The 17,492-nt window shown below is 41.6% G+C and overlaps 1 protein-coding gene and 1 non-coding gene across 2 annotated transcripts in view; one reads left to right on the plus strand and one right to left on the minus strand.

Moving 5' to 3' along the window:
* The window catches only part of Fam193a (family with sequence similarity 193 member A), a 107,643-nt gene that overhangs the window by 26,072 nt on the left and 64,079 nt on the right, over nt 1-17,492 (plus strand). Inside the window, 1 exon segment of the mRNA XM_040746921.1 lies at nt 8,244-8,486. Coding sequence (XP_040602855.1) covers nt 8,262-8,486 — 225 coding nt within the window. The 5' untranslated portion in view covers nt 8,244-8,261.
* On the minus strand, nt 12,914-13,056 carry LOC121141028. The gene has a single exon (XR_005877979.1). It is a non-coding gene; the product is annotated as a small nucleolar RNA SNORA48 (small nucleolar RNA).

A 17,492-nucleotide genomic window follows, 5' to 3' on the forward strand; every position in this document is an offset into this window, starting at 1 on the left:
AATACCCTGTAAAAGGAGCCTGGTCTACTGAGTGAGTTCCAGGACAGGCTCCAAAGCAATACAGAGAAACCCTGTCTCAAAAAACAAAAACAAAAACAAAAAAACCTGTAAAAAGGGGCAGCAGACTAGAGTAGAATTTGGAAGTTTTGGGATGTAAGTTCAGCAGCGTCATATGTATGACACCTAGCTCTTTTCACTGAGTAAGCAGTAAGATTGACTGAAGCCAAGAGGCATTATGTCTGCAGCCAGCATGGAAAAATGTCAGTAAGAAGATGTGACAATTAGCAGTTAGTTCATTGCTTCTTGGCTGCACACTTACCCATTGTTCTACATGTAGCATTTGCTGTGTCTCTTTTTGTCAGTAGTGCGTTTGTAGGACTTGCAAGTGGAAGAGGCTTCTGATTTCAATTCCTCTGTACCTTTTCTGGGTTTCTTTAGACTCACTTTGGCAACTTTATGGCAAATTCTTTGAGTGTATTAGCTGGCTTCCCAGAAGAGTCTGGCAGCACTTTCCAAAGGCACTGGATTCCACCAGAGTCATAGAAGGTGGCCTAATTTTTTGAGACAGGGTAGCTGATTCTGGCCTCAAATTCCTGGGTTCGAGTGATCCTTCTGCCTCTGTCTCCTATGTAGCTGGTATTAGAAGCATGTAAAAAGAAGGTAGCTTTCTGTTACATTTTGCCAGATGTGGTGACATAGACCTGAATTCCTATGACAGGGAGGATGAGGCAGGTTCAAGGTTGGCCCTACAGGTTTCATCAGCATCTCAAAGGATAGTTTTTTTTTACTTACCAGCTCTCTTATGGTATTTTAACAGATTCCTGTTCTGGGCCTATAGTTGTCTGTCTCCAAAGATGTCTGAATCTTAGTAGGGCTGGAATCTTTTGGTTTTTTTGAAACTGGGTTTCTCTGTAACCACTCTGGTGGTTCTGGAACTCACTCTGTAAACCAGGCTAGCTCTGTAAACCACAGACTCTGCCTCTTGAGTGCTGGGATTAAAGGTGTGTGCCACCACGGACCGGCAGGAACTCTTACAGATTTGTTCATGAGTGGTTGGGGAGACGGCTCAGTGGATAAAGTGCTTGCTGTGTAAGCATGAGGACCTGGGTTCAAATCCCAAGCACCTATATAAAATAACAAACTGAAAACAGGTTCTGGGAGAGTAGAAACAGGCAGATATCAGGGGCTTCCTGGCCAGATAGTCTATTGGAAATGACGAACTCTAAGCCCAGTGATAGAGCCTGTGTCAGGACTAACAAGATGGCTGAGTGGCTAAAAGTATTGCTGCCAAGGCTTACAACCTTAACTGTAAGGAGCCACGTGGTAGAACAAACCAAGTCTTTTAAGTTGCCCTCTGACCTCCACATTTGTGCCATCTTACACTCACACAAAGAACATAATAAACAACCAAAAACCTGCCTCACAAAAACAGCATGGGTACTGATATAGGGAAACATCCAACCTCTGGTATCTGTGTGTGCACACAAGGGTGAGTGCCTCCTCATATACACTTGCATGCATAGGTACTCGTCACACACAGAGAATACTAATGTGAATAATAAGCACCAAATTTATCCTTGAACATTCTGCCTCAGGTGTACAGATAGTGGCTACTCTTGTATTTATTCCTGTATCTACTGATCTTTACTAAGTATCAGCTAACACTTTTTGTTTGTTTGTTTTTTGGTTTTTCGAGACAGGGTTTCTCTATATTGTTTTGGAGGCTGTCCTGGAACTCCCTCTGTAGACCAGGCTGGCCTGGAACTCACAGAGATCCACCTGCCTCTGCCTCCCGAGTGCTGGGATTAAAGGCGTGTGCCACCAACGCCCGGCAAGAAGCATTGTTTTAATAGACTTTATTTTCAGGTTCTTGCAAAAGTAAGCAGAAAGCAGAAGCTAGTCGTCCCCCCCTTCAAACTCTGCCACCCACTCACCTACCCAGTATTCAACCTTTTCAGATTGGTTTCTTTAGCTTAGTATATATACTTACAGTTCTGTCTGTCCTTTTCATGCCTTGATAGCTCATTTCTTCTTAGCATTGTATATTTCTTGTGTGGACTAACCTTTGTATTCATTCACCTGCTGAAGTGCATCAGGTTTTAGCATTATTAAAAACTGTTGTAAAATATATGTGAATGGGGACAAAGAAGATGACTTAGTGGTTAAGAGCACTGGCTGCTCTTGAAGATGACCCGGGTTAGGTTCCCAGAACCCACATGGATGACAGCTCAAAACCACCTGTAAGTCTAGTTCTAAGGGATTTGATGCCTTCTTCTAACTTTCTTGGGTACTGGGAATATACATAGTACATGCAGGCAAAGTACCCCTATACATAAAAATAAATAAAAATCTATGAATAGGTTTTTGTGTATATGTATGGAAACTTTCAGTTCATTTGATAAATACTGAAGAGCATAGTTGTTGGATCTAATGGTTAAGAGTTTGATTTATTTTGTAAGAAATTTTAAAACTGTCTTCCCAGATGGTTGTGCCACTCTGCATTTGGTGGTATTCTCGATTTTGTTCATTATAATAGGTTTTTAGTGATGTTTGTATGTGTATTCATAGAAGAAATTAAGTGGCATCGTGTCAGGTTTGTGTGGCTTCTTTTGGAGGTGGAGTAAACATTTCTGGAAAACTTCTGTTGAAGAGGAAGAAGGCAGGTAGTAGTAAGAGGTGGGTGAAAATGCAGTCAAGAGAGATGAATAGCCTGAAGAGATGGTTCAGCAATTGAGAGGATCTTGCAGAGGATCCAAGTTGGCATCCATGCCAGATGTTCACAACTGACCTCTAACCAGCTTCAGAGAATCAGATGCCTTTGGCCTCTTTGGGAATCTGCAGCTATACACACATACCCACACACAAAACAATACACATTTAAATAACACAAATCTTTAAAAAGAGAGAGAAAGAAGGATGAGACCTGAACAGTTGTGTTCTAAAGGAAAAGAAGAAAAAGCTGATGCCTTTTAAAAGTGGGAGAATGGTCTGGTGGTTGTGGCACATTCCTTTAATTCCACCACTGGGAAGGCAGAGGCAGGCAGATCTGAGTTTGAGACCAGCCTGGTCTACAAAGCGAATTCCAGGACAGCCAGAGCAACACAAAGAAACTCTAGAAACTCTGATTTGGAGAAAAAAAAAAAAAACCAACAGAAAGTGGTGGAAGGAAGGGTAGGGTTAGAGTCCGTGGGTGATAATGGGAATGCATCTGACACATATCCTGATGAGGAGGTAGTGTGGTTGGTAGTATCCAGAGAACAGCAAGAAAAAGACAGTGGGCTGGAATCCTGGGAAACACAAACAGATAGCCTGGTCTATATAGCTAGATCCAGGGCTAGGTACAAGGATACATAGAGAAACCCTGTGTTACAGAAAGGCGATGGGGAAGAGAGGGGGTAAGAAAGAAGGAAAAAAAGAAAGAGGGCTGTACACTTGCCTAGCTATTGTGTCAAATCCTATGTTTGATTACCAGCACCTCACAAGAGAGGGAGAGAGGGAAACCAGGATAGTGGTATATGACTATTACCATATACCTGCTACCCCAATATTTAGGAGGTAGAGACAGGAGGATTTGAAGTCAACCTTGGCTTTGTGAGACACTGTCTCAAAAGTAAAACATAACAACACACAAGAAAAGGGGTGCTAAAATAATACATTTTGGAATCAGTAATCAGTAATGTAAGTAAATTTTGTTGAGTCCAGAGAACAACCTTGAAATCTGTAAATTGCTGTGTATTCTGTAAAATTGCAAGAATTACTGTAACAAAACAGCAATTTTGTAGCAAAATTCTTGATTCTGATACCGGGGGTTTTTTGTAAGTAAGTATGAAAGGGTTCAGTTTTATTGAGTTCTGGAAAAGAAGTGAAGAAGGTGCAAACAGGTGTTGTAGCAAGGCAGTGATCCCTGTGTAAGATGGCGTAGGAAGTGCACCAAGCTGGAGACAAGACCATATCGATCCTACTGTACATTTTTGCCCCTCAGTGGGTGTCAGGGTCCTCATGGTTCTAAAAACATTAAGTGTCCAGTAAGATGATAGATATGTAAAGTTGTAGTAATTAGCTAAGGGAAGCATGTATTAGGAGTAAGGTGCAAAACTTACCTGAGGGGGGAAAAATCACAGCAGGATGAAGAGAGTTGCCCTTTGCAGAGTTAGGTGGATGGGTAGATCTCTGTGATTTTGAGACCAGCTTGGTCTAGCATAGAAAGACCCAGCCTGGCCTACAGAGCTGAGTTACGGACAGGCTCTAAAGCAATACAGAGAAGTCTCAAAACAAACAAACAAAACAAAGACCCAGCCTGGAAAAAAAGCAAACAAAAGAATGAAATTTAAAATTATTTTTAACTAAAGGAGAATTAAAAGCACATCAAAAATATTTATAGCTAAAGTAGAGATGGAAACATATATGGATTATACAAGAGGAAGGGCTTAATTACCTAAGTTTCCACCTTAACAAACTAGAAAATGCTTTCAGTCACTAATATCTGAAGTTTTCAGAAAGTGAAAATAACATAGAAGTAACCCTAATGAAAATGGAAACTCCCCACAGAAACCCATGGAATCAAAGCTAATTCATTTAGGAGTAATCAGACTGATAAACGTACTGGACCATAGAAGATGCGAGAAAATACATAAGCACAAGGAAAGCTATGTGCATTTACATGTGTGTGGACACTTGTTTGTGGGTACGTGTGCACGTGCATGTGGAAGCCATAGTTGATGTTAGGAATCATTCTTAATAACTGCTCTACATTATTCATTGACACAGGATCTTTCAGCCAGACCCAGATCCCCTGTTTCTCTCTACCCATGTTGGAATTGCAGGTGGCCCACGTTTACATGGGTTTATGGGGATCCAAACCGGTCTCTGTGCTTGCACAGCAAATGCTTAAACACTGAGCCATCTCCTTAGTTTCTAGTTCTGCAACTTTCAAATCATTTGTACTTGTGATGCCCGTATTTTCAACTTCACCCATGTTCTTAGTATCTTATTCATGAACACCAAATACAAGCTCTACATTAGATGTTGCAGCTTATGAGAACATCTAAGCTGACCTTTTGTTCTTGCCACTGGTCTAACCTTTCCTGTCCCTTGGGATTCCCCTGTTGTATTTACTGTTGTATTTACTGGGGGTCTTCTGTAATGTATGTATAGTCTGTATTCCCATAAGTATAAGCTACCTCCTCTTCACTCAGAACTGCCTGTAGTAGCGCTGCTTATGTCACTTCCCCATAGAGTTCATTTTTCATACAGTAAAATTTCTTTTTAAGATGGATATTGGATCATGTCTCCTCTCTTGAGAACCAGAAGTCTGGCTGGTATATCCTTTCTGACAGTGCCCACTTGCTAAAGAAGCTTTAGCTCCTTGGCTGTGTTCTTGATAGGCATATTCAGATGTGTGTACTGCTTCCTCAGCATGCTTTTGCTCCTCTCTCAGGTCTGCAAGTTGTTTCCTTTGGGTTTCTGCTTTGCTTTTTTCTACATGCCACTCTTGGTAGCTCAAACCTGTAGTTTCAACTACTTGGGAGACTAGATACAGGGGGATTGTCAGAGCCCAGGACTTTGAGGCTATTTTGAGTAATATAGAAACATACCATCTCAAAAACTAAACAAAGGCTAAAAAACCACCACCTGTGGCTCTGAGTTTGCTTGTTCAATGTCCTTTAGAAGAACAAGGCCTCTGTTCTTTGCATTTCGTTTTTGTCTCTCCTAAAAGATGGTCTAGAGATTTCAGATGTGTCTTTTTCAGAGCTCTTCTTAACCCATCTTTTGTCTCAGTCCTCACTTCTGTCTCAGCAGTAGTCCTGTACGCTCTTTTCTGCAGCCTGGGGCAGGTGCTCTCTCTGGTTCTTTCTTCAGCCCCTGCTATCTTTGTACTTGTTCTACATTTAAGTGCAGGTGACCTTGCCAAATATTTCCTGATGGAGACTTTCATTGCAGCCCGAATGAAAGAGCACTCTTCCTAGCACCAGCATTCTATCAGTTGTTCTAAAATACAGTCTTCACTTGGATCTCTTTTTATTTGTTCATTTGTTTGTTTGTTTTTAAGCCTCAGAGTATTAGGATTGTACCCACAATTACAAGCCCTGATCTTTGTTTTTGCTTTGGTGAGGACATTAGCTCTTCCAGACAGAGATCTTTACCTACCCACTGCTGTGCCATGGTGCCCAGGAATGTGGTGGAATTCCTAGTGAGTAATGGTTGAGCATCCCTGATATCTGAAATACTACTATATTAAGTATCAGTATGACACTGATAAAGTTCCTTTACCTGACCTTACCTAATGGTTTCAGTCATACTGCAGATCCACTTAAAAATATGAATGGAATGACACTGACTTCTTTGTACGGTATATCTGAAACAAATCTTCATAGTCATATATTTTGAGCCTGCCCTAAGATTATTTTAATATATATGCAGATATCCTAGAATCTGAATAAAGTTGAAATTAAAAAAAAAGATGTATCTAGTATGTGTACAGTGTTCTGCCTGCGTGTATGCCTGCACACCAGAAGAGGGCACCAAAGCTCATTATTAGATGGTTGTGAGCCACCCTGTGGTTGCTGGGAATTGAACTCAGAGCCTCTGAGCCATCTCCCTAGCCCTAAAGCTGAAATTTTTCCCCCTGAGCAGGGTTTCTCTGTGTAACAATCCTGGCTGTCCTGGAACTTGCTTTGTGGACCAGGCTGGCCTTGAGCTTACAGAGATTTGCATTCCTCTCTGCACTGTACTGCCCAACTAAAACTGGAAAAAAAATGTTTGTTTGTTTGTTATTTTGTTTTTCAAGACAGGGTTTCTCTGTGTAGTTTTGGAGGCTGTCCTGGAACTTACTCTGTAGATCAGGCTGGCCTCGAACTCACAGAGATCCACCTGCCTCTGCCTCCCAAGTGCTGGGATTAAAGGCATGTGCCACCAACACCCAGCTTAAAGCTGAAATTTTAAAACACTTTTGGATCCATGCATTTGGTGTTGAGTGAATTGGTGTCTTTTGTCGTTCTGGCTGTCACGTTGCATTTATGGCCTGACCTTTTGTACACTTGAGCTCAGCATGTGCTTTGACCGCCCATGACCTCTGACGGTTATGGTTATTCTGTTGTGATAGGAAAGTGCAGTGAGTTGAAATTCTCATAATGTAGGCATCCCAGGTCTCTTGCTATAGGAAAAAGATGTTGCTCTTGTGCTGTTTTGGGGGAGCTTTGCAGGCCCTAACTGGGGAATCTCCTCATCTTGTCAACACACTGAGATAGCTGCTAAGCTCAGCCTAGTAAAGCCCTCCAAACTTTGTGGGTACAATGGGCACATTACTGTTTCAACCACTGTTTTATCAGCATGTAAGATAGAAAGACTTTGCTTCACCCATTAATTCATTTACCTAGTTCCAGATTTCAGCCTCAGTGCCTCTGGGAAGCCTAGGGCCCACTTGGAACCCTGGGTTGTTACAGGTCAGTTGTGTGTGTTAGTGCACACTCATAGGTTGAATATTGATGATAGTCCAGGAAGAGCCATGGGAGGTAAGGGACGATCTGAGGAGCTGGCTTGGCAAGGCCAGCTGAGCACTATAGAGGAATGAGACATTCTTCCTTCCCATGTGCTGGCAGTGACAGGAGAGGCTTAAGAGGCAAAGGCTGTATTCCTTTGCAGTGTGCTGAGTCTCTGTGCAAGCTGTTTTCTGCCTTCTAGGGCTGCCCTGTGTTTGCAGGTGTCCCTGAGGAGGTGGACAGTAATGCTATAGGAAGATCCATCTCAATTTTCTGCTTTGATTTAAAATCTTGCTCCCTGCTTGGTGGTCTCTTTGTGTATTCCAAAGGCAGAGGATCCTTTACTTCAGGTGCCTATTCCTACATTTATCCCATAGTCTTGGAAAGGCAGCTCTTGAAATTAAGTTCTCAAACCATAGCTGCTGCCTTGGTGCAAGCCCTTGTGTGGTGGTTTCATGCCTGGTTGAGGTCTGAAGATCTGTGCTGATGGGTTTTCCTGGCAGAAGTAATGCAGAAATCTAAGTGCTGGGTAAAGTGATTCTTTATGGTGTTCCTATTTTATTTTCAATACCACCAGTTTCTAGAATACAAGGTTCAGCTTCATGTGTTTCCTATTTTGACTTTCTGTATAAATATACATATGTGTAATATACATATATATACATACATATATGTGTGTGTATATATATATATATATATATATAAATAAAACAATCATGGCTTCTTGGCTCAGGTTTTGAACATAGAATTTTTTTTCTATTCCAGACTCCTTTTAGTTTTGGCATGAATCATAGGACACCACCCTACCCCGCTGGGGATTATTGTCTTCTATGCAGAAGTGAACGGAAAGACTCTTCATTCTTAGAGAGTGGAGTTAAGACTGCGAGCAAATTGGCCCTTTCCATGGCTCCCAAGGGCAACAGCGTGCTGCACCTGCCGCTGTGGGTATGCCCAGACTGCCGGAGGACTGTGGAGAAGGAGGAGAGGCACAGCGGTCTTGACCAGCCGGTGAGTGGCTGCAGCTCCAGTGGGCTTCTTGCTCCCTCTTGTGGGTGGTGGGCTAACCGGCAGTGAAAGCAAAGGGTCTCGCACTGGCCTTTGGCCCGCACTCTCTCTCTGGCATGTGTGTGTCTTCTGGCCTTTGCTGCCACATCAGCAGGTGGAGAGCATCTGCTTCCCTACCTGCAGTTGGCAAACTGCCCACCTGTTTGGTGCTTTTGGCTTTTGCATCTGGCCTCAGGGTTTCTTTGGCAATAAAGTTTCCTGAAAGGCTAGTAAGACTTCCATGTGTTCAGTTCTAGACAATTTCATGAACTGGTAAAAGTCTGAAAATTATTTCTGTGATGTGCTTCTGAAGCCTGACCTTCCCCCTCCTTGATTCTAGGCCTCCTCTTACTGGAGACTTTGAGGTCATTAGGCTTGATCTAATCTTTGACATAGGTTAAGGTTAGTGGCTGTTGTTCCTATTGGGCTTTCATGTCTCTGTGTTCTAGGAGATGGCTTTTTCAACCTTTCTCATATTCAAGGTTAGTCTCTTCCTTTTTTTTTTAATTTACTATTTTCTTCTTTCCTTTTGATTTGCTGAATGCAAGAAGCTGTCTTCTGAGTGTCTTTTCTTCTGATCCCTTGCTTCTTGTGGACAGAAACAGGCGGCAGTTCCTGCCTTCTGTTTTCAGGTTAGTCCTGAAGCATTTGACTGTACTATGGATGGCTCTCCACCTCCTAGGCCTAGTTCTTTTCCTCATTGGCCATTCATCTGGCTGCCCAGCCAGGGGCTCCTTGAAGACAACCCTGCCACTTCAATGCCAGTCTTGGTGGCAAGAGTTTTAGTAACTAATCCTGGGGTCAGTGCTGATCAAACTAGAAGTTAGTGTTCCTCTCAACCCCTTCTCACAAGCCCTGTTTCCTTCTTTGTCTCTTTTCCTTAGCCCTATTTCTTTTTTCTTCTCCTCCCTCCCTCCCTTCCTTTTTTTTTTTAAAGATTTATTTATCATGTATACAGTATTCTGTCTGCATGCATGCCTGCAGACCAGAAGAGGGCACCAGATCTCATTATAGATGGTTGTGAGCCACCATTTGGTTGCTGGGAGCTGAACTGAAGATCTCTGAAAGAGCAGCCAGTGCTCTTAACTTCTGAGCCATCTTTTCAGCCCCCTTAGCTCTATTTCTAACAGTTTAAATATTTCACTTATGTAATTTGTTTTCTTCACTGTAGTATAAGCTCCATGAATACAGCTTTTATTTTTGTGTGTGTTTTAACCCAGAGTAATACTTGGCTTGACATATTGGGTGCTTATGATATTTATATTAATGAATAAACAAATAGATAAGCAAAGGAGTGAAGAAAAGCCCTGAAATCTCCTCACCAGAGGTTCAGAGCATAATCAGTCTGAAAATTTTCTCAGATTTTTTTCTTTCAGTTTATACAAGTATATATTAAATTTTGATCATTTCCCCTTCGTCCAATTACCTTTGCTTTTTTTTTTTCCTTTTCCCTCTTCCCCCAAAAACCTTCACAAGTCCCCCTCCTACTTTCGTGTTTGTTTTTTCCATGACCCAAGGGGTTTGATTAGGGTTATTGACGTGAGTATTGGAAGTGGGACTTATTTACTGGAGCATAGGCAGCTTAACAGTGGCTGTGCCAGTGAAGAAAATGACACCCTCTCCCCAGCAACCATTAACTACCAATAGCTTTTTGGGGATAGATGGAAGGCTTATGAGCCCCTTCCAAATCCATGATGGAATGTTGTTGGGTCCCATATTGTGCAGGTAAGCACAGTTACGGTGAGCTCATGACAATCATGTCATGTCCAGAAAACTGTTTAATAGCACTCCTCTCCATCCTATGGCTCTTAACATTCTTTCTACTCCTTCTTCTGTGATGTTTGCTGGGCTTTGAATGAGGAGATACAGATGTCATTTTTAGCGTTAAACATTCAGTGGTCACTTATTCTCTCAGCTCTTTGACCAGTACACATTGACTGCTGCCCACTGCAAAAGAAACCTCTCTTACCAAGGCTGGGAGCAATAGTGATATGTGGATATGCACATAGGTATTTAAAAAGTAGTCTGATAATGTATCCATTTGGCAAAAGAGTAGTAGATTTCCCACTAGGGAATATGAGTTCTCCAATCATAGGCTGTTGACCTGGTTTGGAGAACCAAGCATGGATTCCCTCCTGTTGAGTGAGTAGGCCTCATACCCAGTTAGGAAGTAGTTGGTTACTATCAATGCCATTATGGTTACATATATTGTAGCTCATAGGGTTTGAATATGGGCAATATCATTGACATTTTTGCCTCATTGGCTTTTACGTAGCATAGGATTTCAATCACTATGAAACCTAGCTAGCATGGAGGAAGCTGTTAGCTTAGTTCCAGCTTGATTTTTCTATGTCCTGCAATCAAGGTATGTAATACCTTCAACAACAGGGTCTTAGATCTAGTTTGGGGGATGATCAAAAGCAGTGACAATAGCCTGTATGGTTTGGAGAGATTCTGGGTGTCATATCTCACAACTGCTTTTGAGATGTTTTTCTTTAATAACCCTTGACTTCTGGGGAGGAGCGTTAGCCAACTATGCAGGTACCTCTTTCTATATTCTTTTCCTTCATTATTATATCTATTTCTCTATTTACAATTGTGTGTGTGTGTGTGTGTGTGTGTGTGTGTGTGTGTGTGTGTGTGTGTAAGAGAGCCACAGAATGTTGTATGGAGGTTAGAGGATAGTTGGAGTTAGTTATCTTCCACTGTATACGTCTCAGAAATTCAATTCAGGTTGTTTGGCTTCAGTATATTTTGGACCTCTGTATTATCCCCACAGTTCTCAATTTTTCTTATGCCCATAAACTTGTGTCATTTGGCACAGTGCTTTTGCTTTTGAAAGCATCCTTGTTGCTGTAGGATCAGCCATTTCTTTTATTGAGAAGCAGCACAAGACTGTACTTTGTGTGTGTGTGTGTGTGTGTGTGTGTGTGTGTGTGTGTGTGTGTGTGTGTGTGTGAATGTTAATGTGTACATGCATAGATCTTTGGGTTGTTCTCAGATTTAGATTGCTTTGGGAAGACTGCTGTGTTTTGTATAAATCTACCTGGACATCCTTTCTGCACTTTGCTGCACTAGTTTGGCATCTGTGATTAGTAAGGATGTCTTCTTGGAGCCTTCTTGACTTGTCCTTTAGACCTCATAAAATGAGTTGTGTCCCTGTTTGTTTTGGGGGAGAATTTGTGTAAAACTGGCATTTCCATTTCTTCGTTAAGCATCATGCTTGCTTGCTTATGCTGCTCCCATTCTGTTTGCCCAAATGCCAGGCAGTGAATAGAGAGCACTTAGCTGATGCTATTACCCAGCAGTGACCTTGGGAAGCTGAATACATATATTCACTCATTTTGAGTAGTCAAATAGTACCTTGTCCCAGACTGGAGAGACTGAGAAATCTGGTAGTTGCTCTGTCCACAAGGCTGGATATCTTGGCAGTCTCAGTTTGGTACTGTAGTTTTAGAATATTACTGAAGAGCTGCTGATCTTCAGTTAGTGCTGGAATCCTGAAGAAATTGGTTCTGATACTCAGCAACAGGATAGATGAACTTGGCCATTGAGAGTTAGGGCAGGATGTTTAGGGCAGGTCTTCCTGCTTTAAATAATATGATCAAAAAATTCCTGATAGGAGTGCCGGCAGCTTGTGTTTTAGTTGGTTCCAATTGCAGTCAGGGTGATGATCAAGAATAACCATTACACTCCAGGTATCATTTCCTTTGTAGCTACTCGTTTCCAGCCTCATGTTCTACATATTTTGAACTCAGAAAAGCTTCATTTTTGTTTTTTGAGGGGGCAGGGTTTCTCTTTGTAGTGCTGGCTGTCTTGGAACACTCTGTTGACCAGGTTAGCCTTGACCTCAGAGATTTTCCTACCTCTTCATCCCAAATCCTGGGATTAAAGATGAGTGCCATCTCATCCAGCTCAAAGAAGTAACTTTAATTAACATTTTATTTATTTATTTATTTTTAATATTTTTTTTAATTTATTTTTTTGAAAGATGTTTTTTCTGTAACTTTGGCACCTGCCCTGGAACTCTTTTTGTAGATCAGACTGGCCTTGAACTCACAGAGATCTGCCTGTCTGCCTCCCAAGTGCTGGGATTAAAGGCGTGTGCCGCCAATTTCCGGCTAACATTTTATTTTTACTTCATTTCATTTAAAGGGGAAGGGGGGAGAGAGAGAGAGAATGGTTGGAAGTTGTGGTATGTATTAGTAGTTCTGTATTCAATCAGCAGCATTTGCTAATTCTGACCCATGGTTAAGTTTTATTAATGTTGCATGTGTGTCAAAAGGAGCACTTTCTAATTTAGGTGAAAGGCTCTGTGTACATCTGTTAGTTACTACAGCTATTTCTGAACTGTGTGCTTAAGTCTGTCTTCAGTCCTTTTTTTTTTTTTTAAATGTACCCTAGGCATGAAACAGCTTTGGCCACCAAGTTAGGCACCAAACTAGGATGAACAAAGGACTGCCATCTGCTCTGCCCCTGACTGATATAAGAATAACACCACCACAAGGTGTCTCTTTGCCCATTTCCAGGGGCTTTTGCTCCAGTCTTGATTTTGTGTGTGTCTGTGCGCAGTGATTAAAATCTCTAATTCTTTGTGTCTTTTTGCCCTTTTCACCCCTTAGAAGTGGTTCCAGTTTTGTTCTGCATGGTTTCAGACTATACTGCGTGAGCATGCTGGAGTTACTGAATCCTTATACTTTGTGTGGTAGTCTCATGGAAGCACCCTCCTCCTGAAGGCTGACTTTTCATGCTCATCTATAGTTTTTCTTCCCTACTCCTATCTTCTTCCCTCCTTGTATCCTTTCTTTTCTATCTTTGAGTGGTGTGTTTTAGGTGTTCTCATGTGCACTCAATAGAAAGGTAGGCTTATAATGGGTGTGGTGATACACCCTTTAATGCCAACACTACTGAGACAGAGATGCAGCTAGCTCTCATTCAGTTGGAGGCCAGCCTGGTCTATATAGAGAGACCCAGTATAACTGGGGCTATATAATGAGACCCTGTTGAGAGGGAGGGAGGGAGGGAGAGAGATAGATTTGTGTTTTCTGAGTCTGTTCTTACTGGTGAGTTAGCCCAGTTGCTTCCTGTGATTGTAGATGTGTTTGGTGTTGACTGTTATCACAGAGATGGAGAAGTCAAGTGATGCTCCTCAGCTCAGGTTCTTCTGTGACCCTGATCCTTAGGATTGCCTTCCTGTTGAACTGTTGATCGATCACCTTCTGACCTTCCACTATTGTTTCTGTTAGTGATAGCATTTCAGCGTCTATATCTAGACACTGTAGTTTGATTTTTCCAAGTGTTTTGAATTTTATAGCTATAATCATATAGTATTCATTCATTGTAATTGAGATTTGTTGCTGTGTTCTAGTCACCTTTATAAATAAAATACATTTTAACTTCCAATTTTTGCTGTTTAAGAATATCCTCGCCGGGCATTGGTGGCGCATGTCTTTAATCCCAGCACTTGGGAGGCATAGGCAGACTGATCTCTGTGAGTTCGAGACCAGCCTGGTCTACCGAGTGAGTTCCAGGACAGGTTCCAAAACAATACAGAGAAATCCTGCCTCGGGGGGGGGGGGGGGATATTCTTTTGGAACACACAGTCATAAACTCTTCTTTCTATGGATGGATGGAAGGCGTTCATGAAGTGTATTTATAAAAATAGCTTGATTGGGAGGCTGGAGAAATGGCTGAGGCTAGGAGCATTGACTGTTCTTCCAGAGTTCTTGAGTTCAATTCCCAGCAACCACATGGTGGCGGCTCACAACTGTCTATAATGAGATCTGGTGCCCTCTAACACTATATACATAATAAAAAATTTTAAAAGTATTAAAAAGCAATAGCTTGATTGCCTGTAAAGTCAAGTATTGTATTTTCTTGTTTTGTTGTTGTTTTTGTTTTTTGTATTTCTCTATGTAGCCCTTGATTATCTTAGAACTCGTTTGTAGACTAGGCTGGCCTCAAACCTACAGAGATAGGTCTCTGAGTGCTAAGATTAAAGACATGTGCCATCATACTCAACCTGAGAATGGACATTGTAACAGTTATCGTGTCCTCTAGTCCACAAGTGTTATGTAATTCTTTAAAAATTTTTCTTTTTAAATTTATTTATTTTTATGTGTTTTGCCTACATATATATTTATGCATAACTTGTGTGCCTGGTGTTCATGGAGGTCAGAAGAGGGAATCACAGACAATTGTAGGCCATCATGTATTGAACCCAGGTCATTTAGGAAAGCAGCAAGTAAGTGTTTTTGCTGCTTTGACTCCAGTGTGCTTTTGTTTTGTTAAGAATTACTATGTCTGTGAAGAATATTATTAGTCTGTAAATTTGCTTTGTATTGTTTTGGTGTCTTAGAATAAGTTAGGAAATAGATGTGTTTTTAAAAAATAATAAACTAGGAAATGTTTCTTCTTGCTAATTTTCAGGAAGTTTGTGTATATTTTGTTAAATGTATTCACATGAAGTTACTCAGACTATCCTTTTTATTTTGTGGGGTTTGTTATATGTTTAGCTTTAGTGTAGTGAGAGGGGTTTGTTATATGTTTAGTTTTAGTGTAGTGAGAGATCTAACAGACTCACCTGTGATGTTGACCACGGCCAAATTGTACTTGAGCGTGTGGGATTTGGTCTTGGGTCTGGTTGGGTCACAGAAAGCAATTGGGTGTGTATCCTCAGAGCTGGGACTGGTGGGTCATTGGTTTCTCATGTAAGTGACTTCTCCCCGAATAAAATTAACCTATATTATCTTAGTCCTGTGTATCTTAATCTGTACATCCACATCTTAGTTTCTTTTTCTGTTGGCTATAATAAAATATTCTGGCAGAAGCACTTAAGGGAGAAAGGATTTATTTTAGCTCACAATTCAAGAGACAATCAATAATCACAGGGAAGTCAAGGCATCAGGAGCTTGAATTAGCTGGTCACATGACATCTACAATAAAGAGACAGTGGTGTGGGACTGATGTCTTATTGGCTGTCCTAGAGAACTCATGTTCAATTCTCAGCACTTGCATGGAAGCTCACAATTGTCTGTAACTCCAGTTCCAGGGCATCTGACACCCTCACACAGACATGAATGCAGGCAAAACACCAGTGCACATAAAATTAAATTTAAAGAAAAAGGAAACGGGGATCCTAGTGCTTAGCTCATTCTCTCTGTTTTTATAGTTAAGAAGCTCATCCATAGTGGTCAGGTCTTCCCACCTCAGTTGATGAAATCAAGATACTTCCGAACAGGCTTACCTAGGACTGTCTCTCTGTTGATTCTGAATCTTACAAAAATGATAATTGAGATTAACCATCATTCCTCCCTCCCTTTATATATTTTAAATTTATGTGTCTGTTGTCTGTGTTGGGCTCTCTCTCTCAATCTCTCTCCCCCTCCCTCCCCGTGTGTGTGTGTGTGTGTGTGTGTGTGTGTACATGTACGTTTACACACATACATAACCTGTAGAGACTGGAGGCATCAGATTCCCTGGAGTTAGAGTCAGTGTGGTTGTAAGCTTGCTTCTAAATGATTCATTAAACCAAAGAAAAAGTCACAATAAGGATATTTATAAAACATTTTCAGAGCTGTAACTGGTGAAATGGCTTAAAGGTTAAGAGTACTAGCTGCTCTTCCAGAGTACCCAGGTCCAATTCTCAACAACCATATCTAATTCTAGTTTGAGGGGATCCTCTACTTTCTGCTGAGCTCCAGTGAGTATCAGGCATACATATGATATGCAGTCAACACACCCATACACATAAAAATCACAGACAGACACACACACACACACACTCTTTGAGGGTGGAGGAGCAAATTCAGTGGGTAAAGGTGTTTGCTTGTGTCTGTCTTCATTTACTTGTCTCTGGCAGCTTTCATTTCTTTGGGTGGTTGACACCAGCAAGGATTAGCAGTAAGCATGTGGGCAGTACTTGTCCAGGCCTAATGTATTAGTATTCCTCAGTCCTTGGTAGCTGCCAGTGTTATTAGTTCTCATTATGCTCTCAAACACTTGACATCTCAAGCTTTCTACTCTATTCCTTCTCTGTCTCCCTGTCTTGATTTCTCTTTTTGCCCTGACTCTTGGTCAGGTTCAGCTGCTGCCTTTTCAACTGTCAGACAGCTGGCTGCCTGACCTCTTTAGAACTTACCCACTATTCTATCACAATTGCTACAGTGCTGCTGCTTTTTCTTTTTTCTTTTGTCTTTGGTTTTTTGAGACAGGGTTTCTCTATGTAAGAGCTCTAACTGTCCTGGAACTAGCTCTGTAGACCAGGCTGCCCTCAAAATCACAAAGATCCGCCTGCCTCTGCCTCCCAAGTGCTGCAATTAAAGGCGTGCGCCACCAATGCCAGGTGTTACACTGCTTCTTTCCCTATGTCTCAGTGTATGTGAATATTATATAGCCCAGTCACATTATTGCCTTATAGCCCCATCACAGCAGTTCTCTGAAGACCACCAGGGGAAGTGGTGGAAAGAATAATAGAGTTTATAGACGCTTGTGATACTTCACACAACACTGGCTAAGATTGTGCCTTCATACTACACAGCAGTCAGCTGCAGTCTGTTTAGTTGTTTCAAGACATCTTTGGAGTGTAAGGTTAGTCCAGCTGGCTCAAGGTAGTCTGGGCAGCATGGGAGAACCTAACAGCAGTGAATTTTAGGATTCAAATTGCCACATTCCCCAGCATCTTCTTTCATTTATTGAAAAACATATACTAGGATTGCTTACACTTGGGGAGTGAGTCGTGGCACACACTTTTAATTCCAGCACTCAGGAGGCAGAGGCAGGTAGATATCTGAGTTTAAGGCCACCCCAGTGTCTCTGTCTCTCTCTCTCTCTGTCTCTGTCTCTGTCTCTCTCTCTCTCTCTCTCTCTCTCTCTCTCTCTCTCTCTCTCTCTCTCTCACACACACACACACACACACAGAGGCATACACACACAGGCACATACACATAAATTGCTTAATTTCATTTTATT

The sequence above is a fragment of the Mesocricetus auratus genome, unplaced genomic scaffold (genome assembly GCF_017639785.1).
Source record: "Mesocricetus auratus isolate SY011 unplaced genomic scaffold, BCM_Maur_2.0 Super-Scaffold_100006, whole genome shotgun sequence".
In the NCBI taxonomy this organism is placed as follows: domain Eukaryota; kingdom Metazoa; phylum Chordata; class Mammalia; order Rodentia; family Cricetidae; genus Mesocricetus; species Mesocricetus auratus.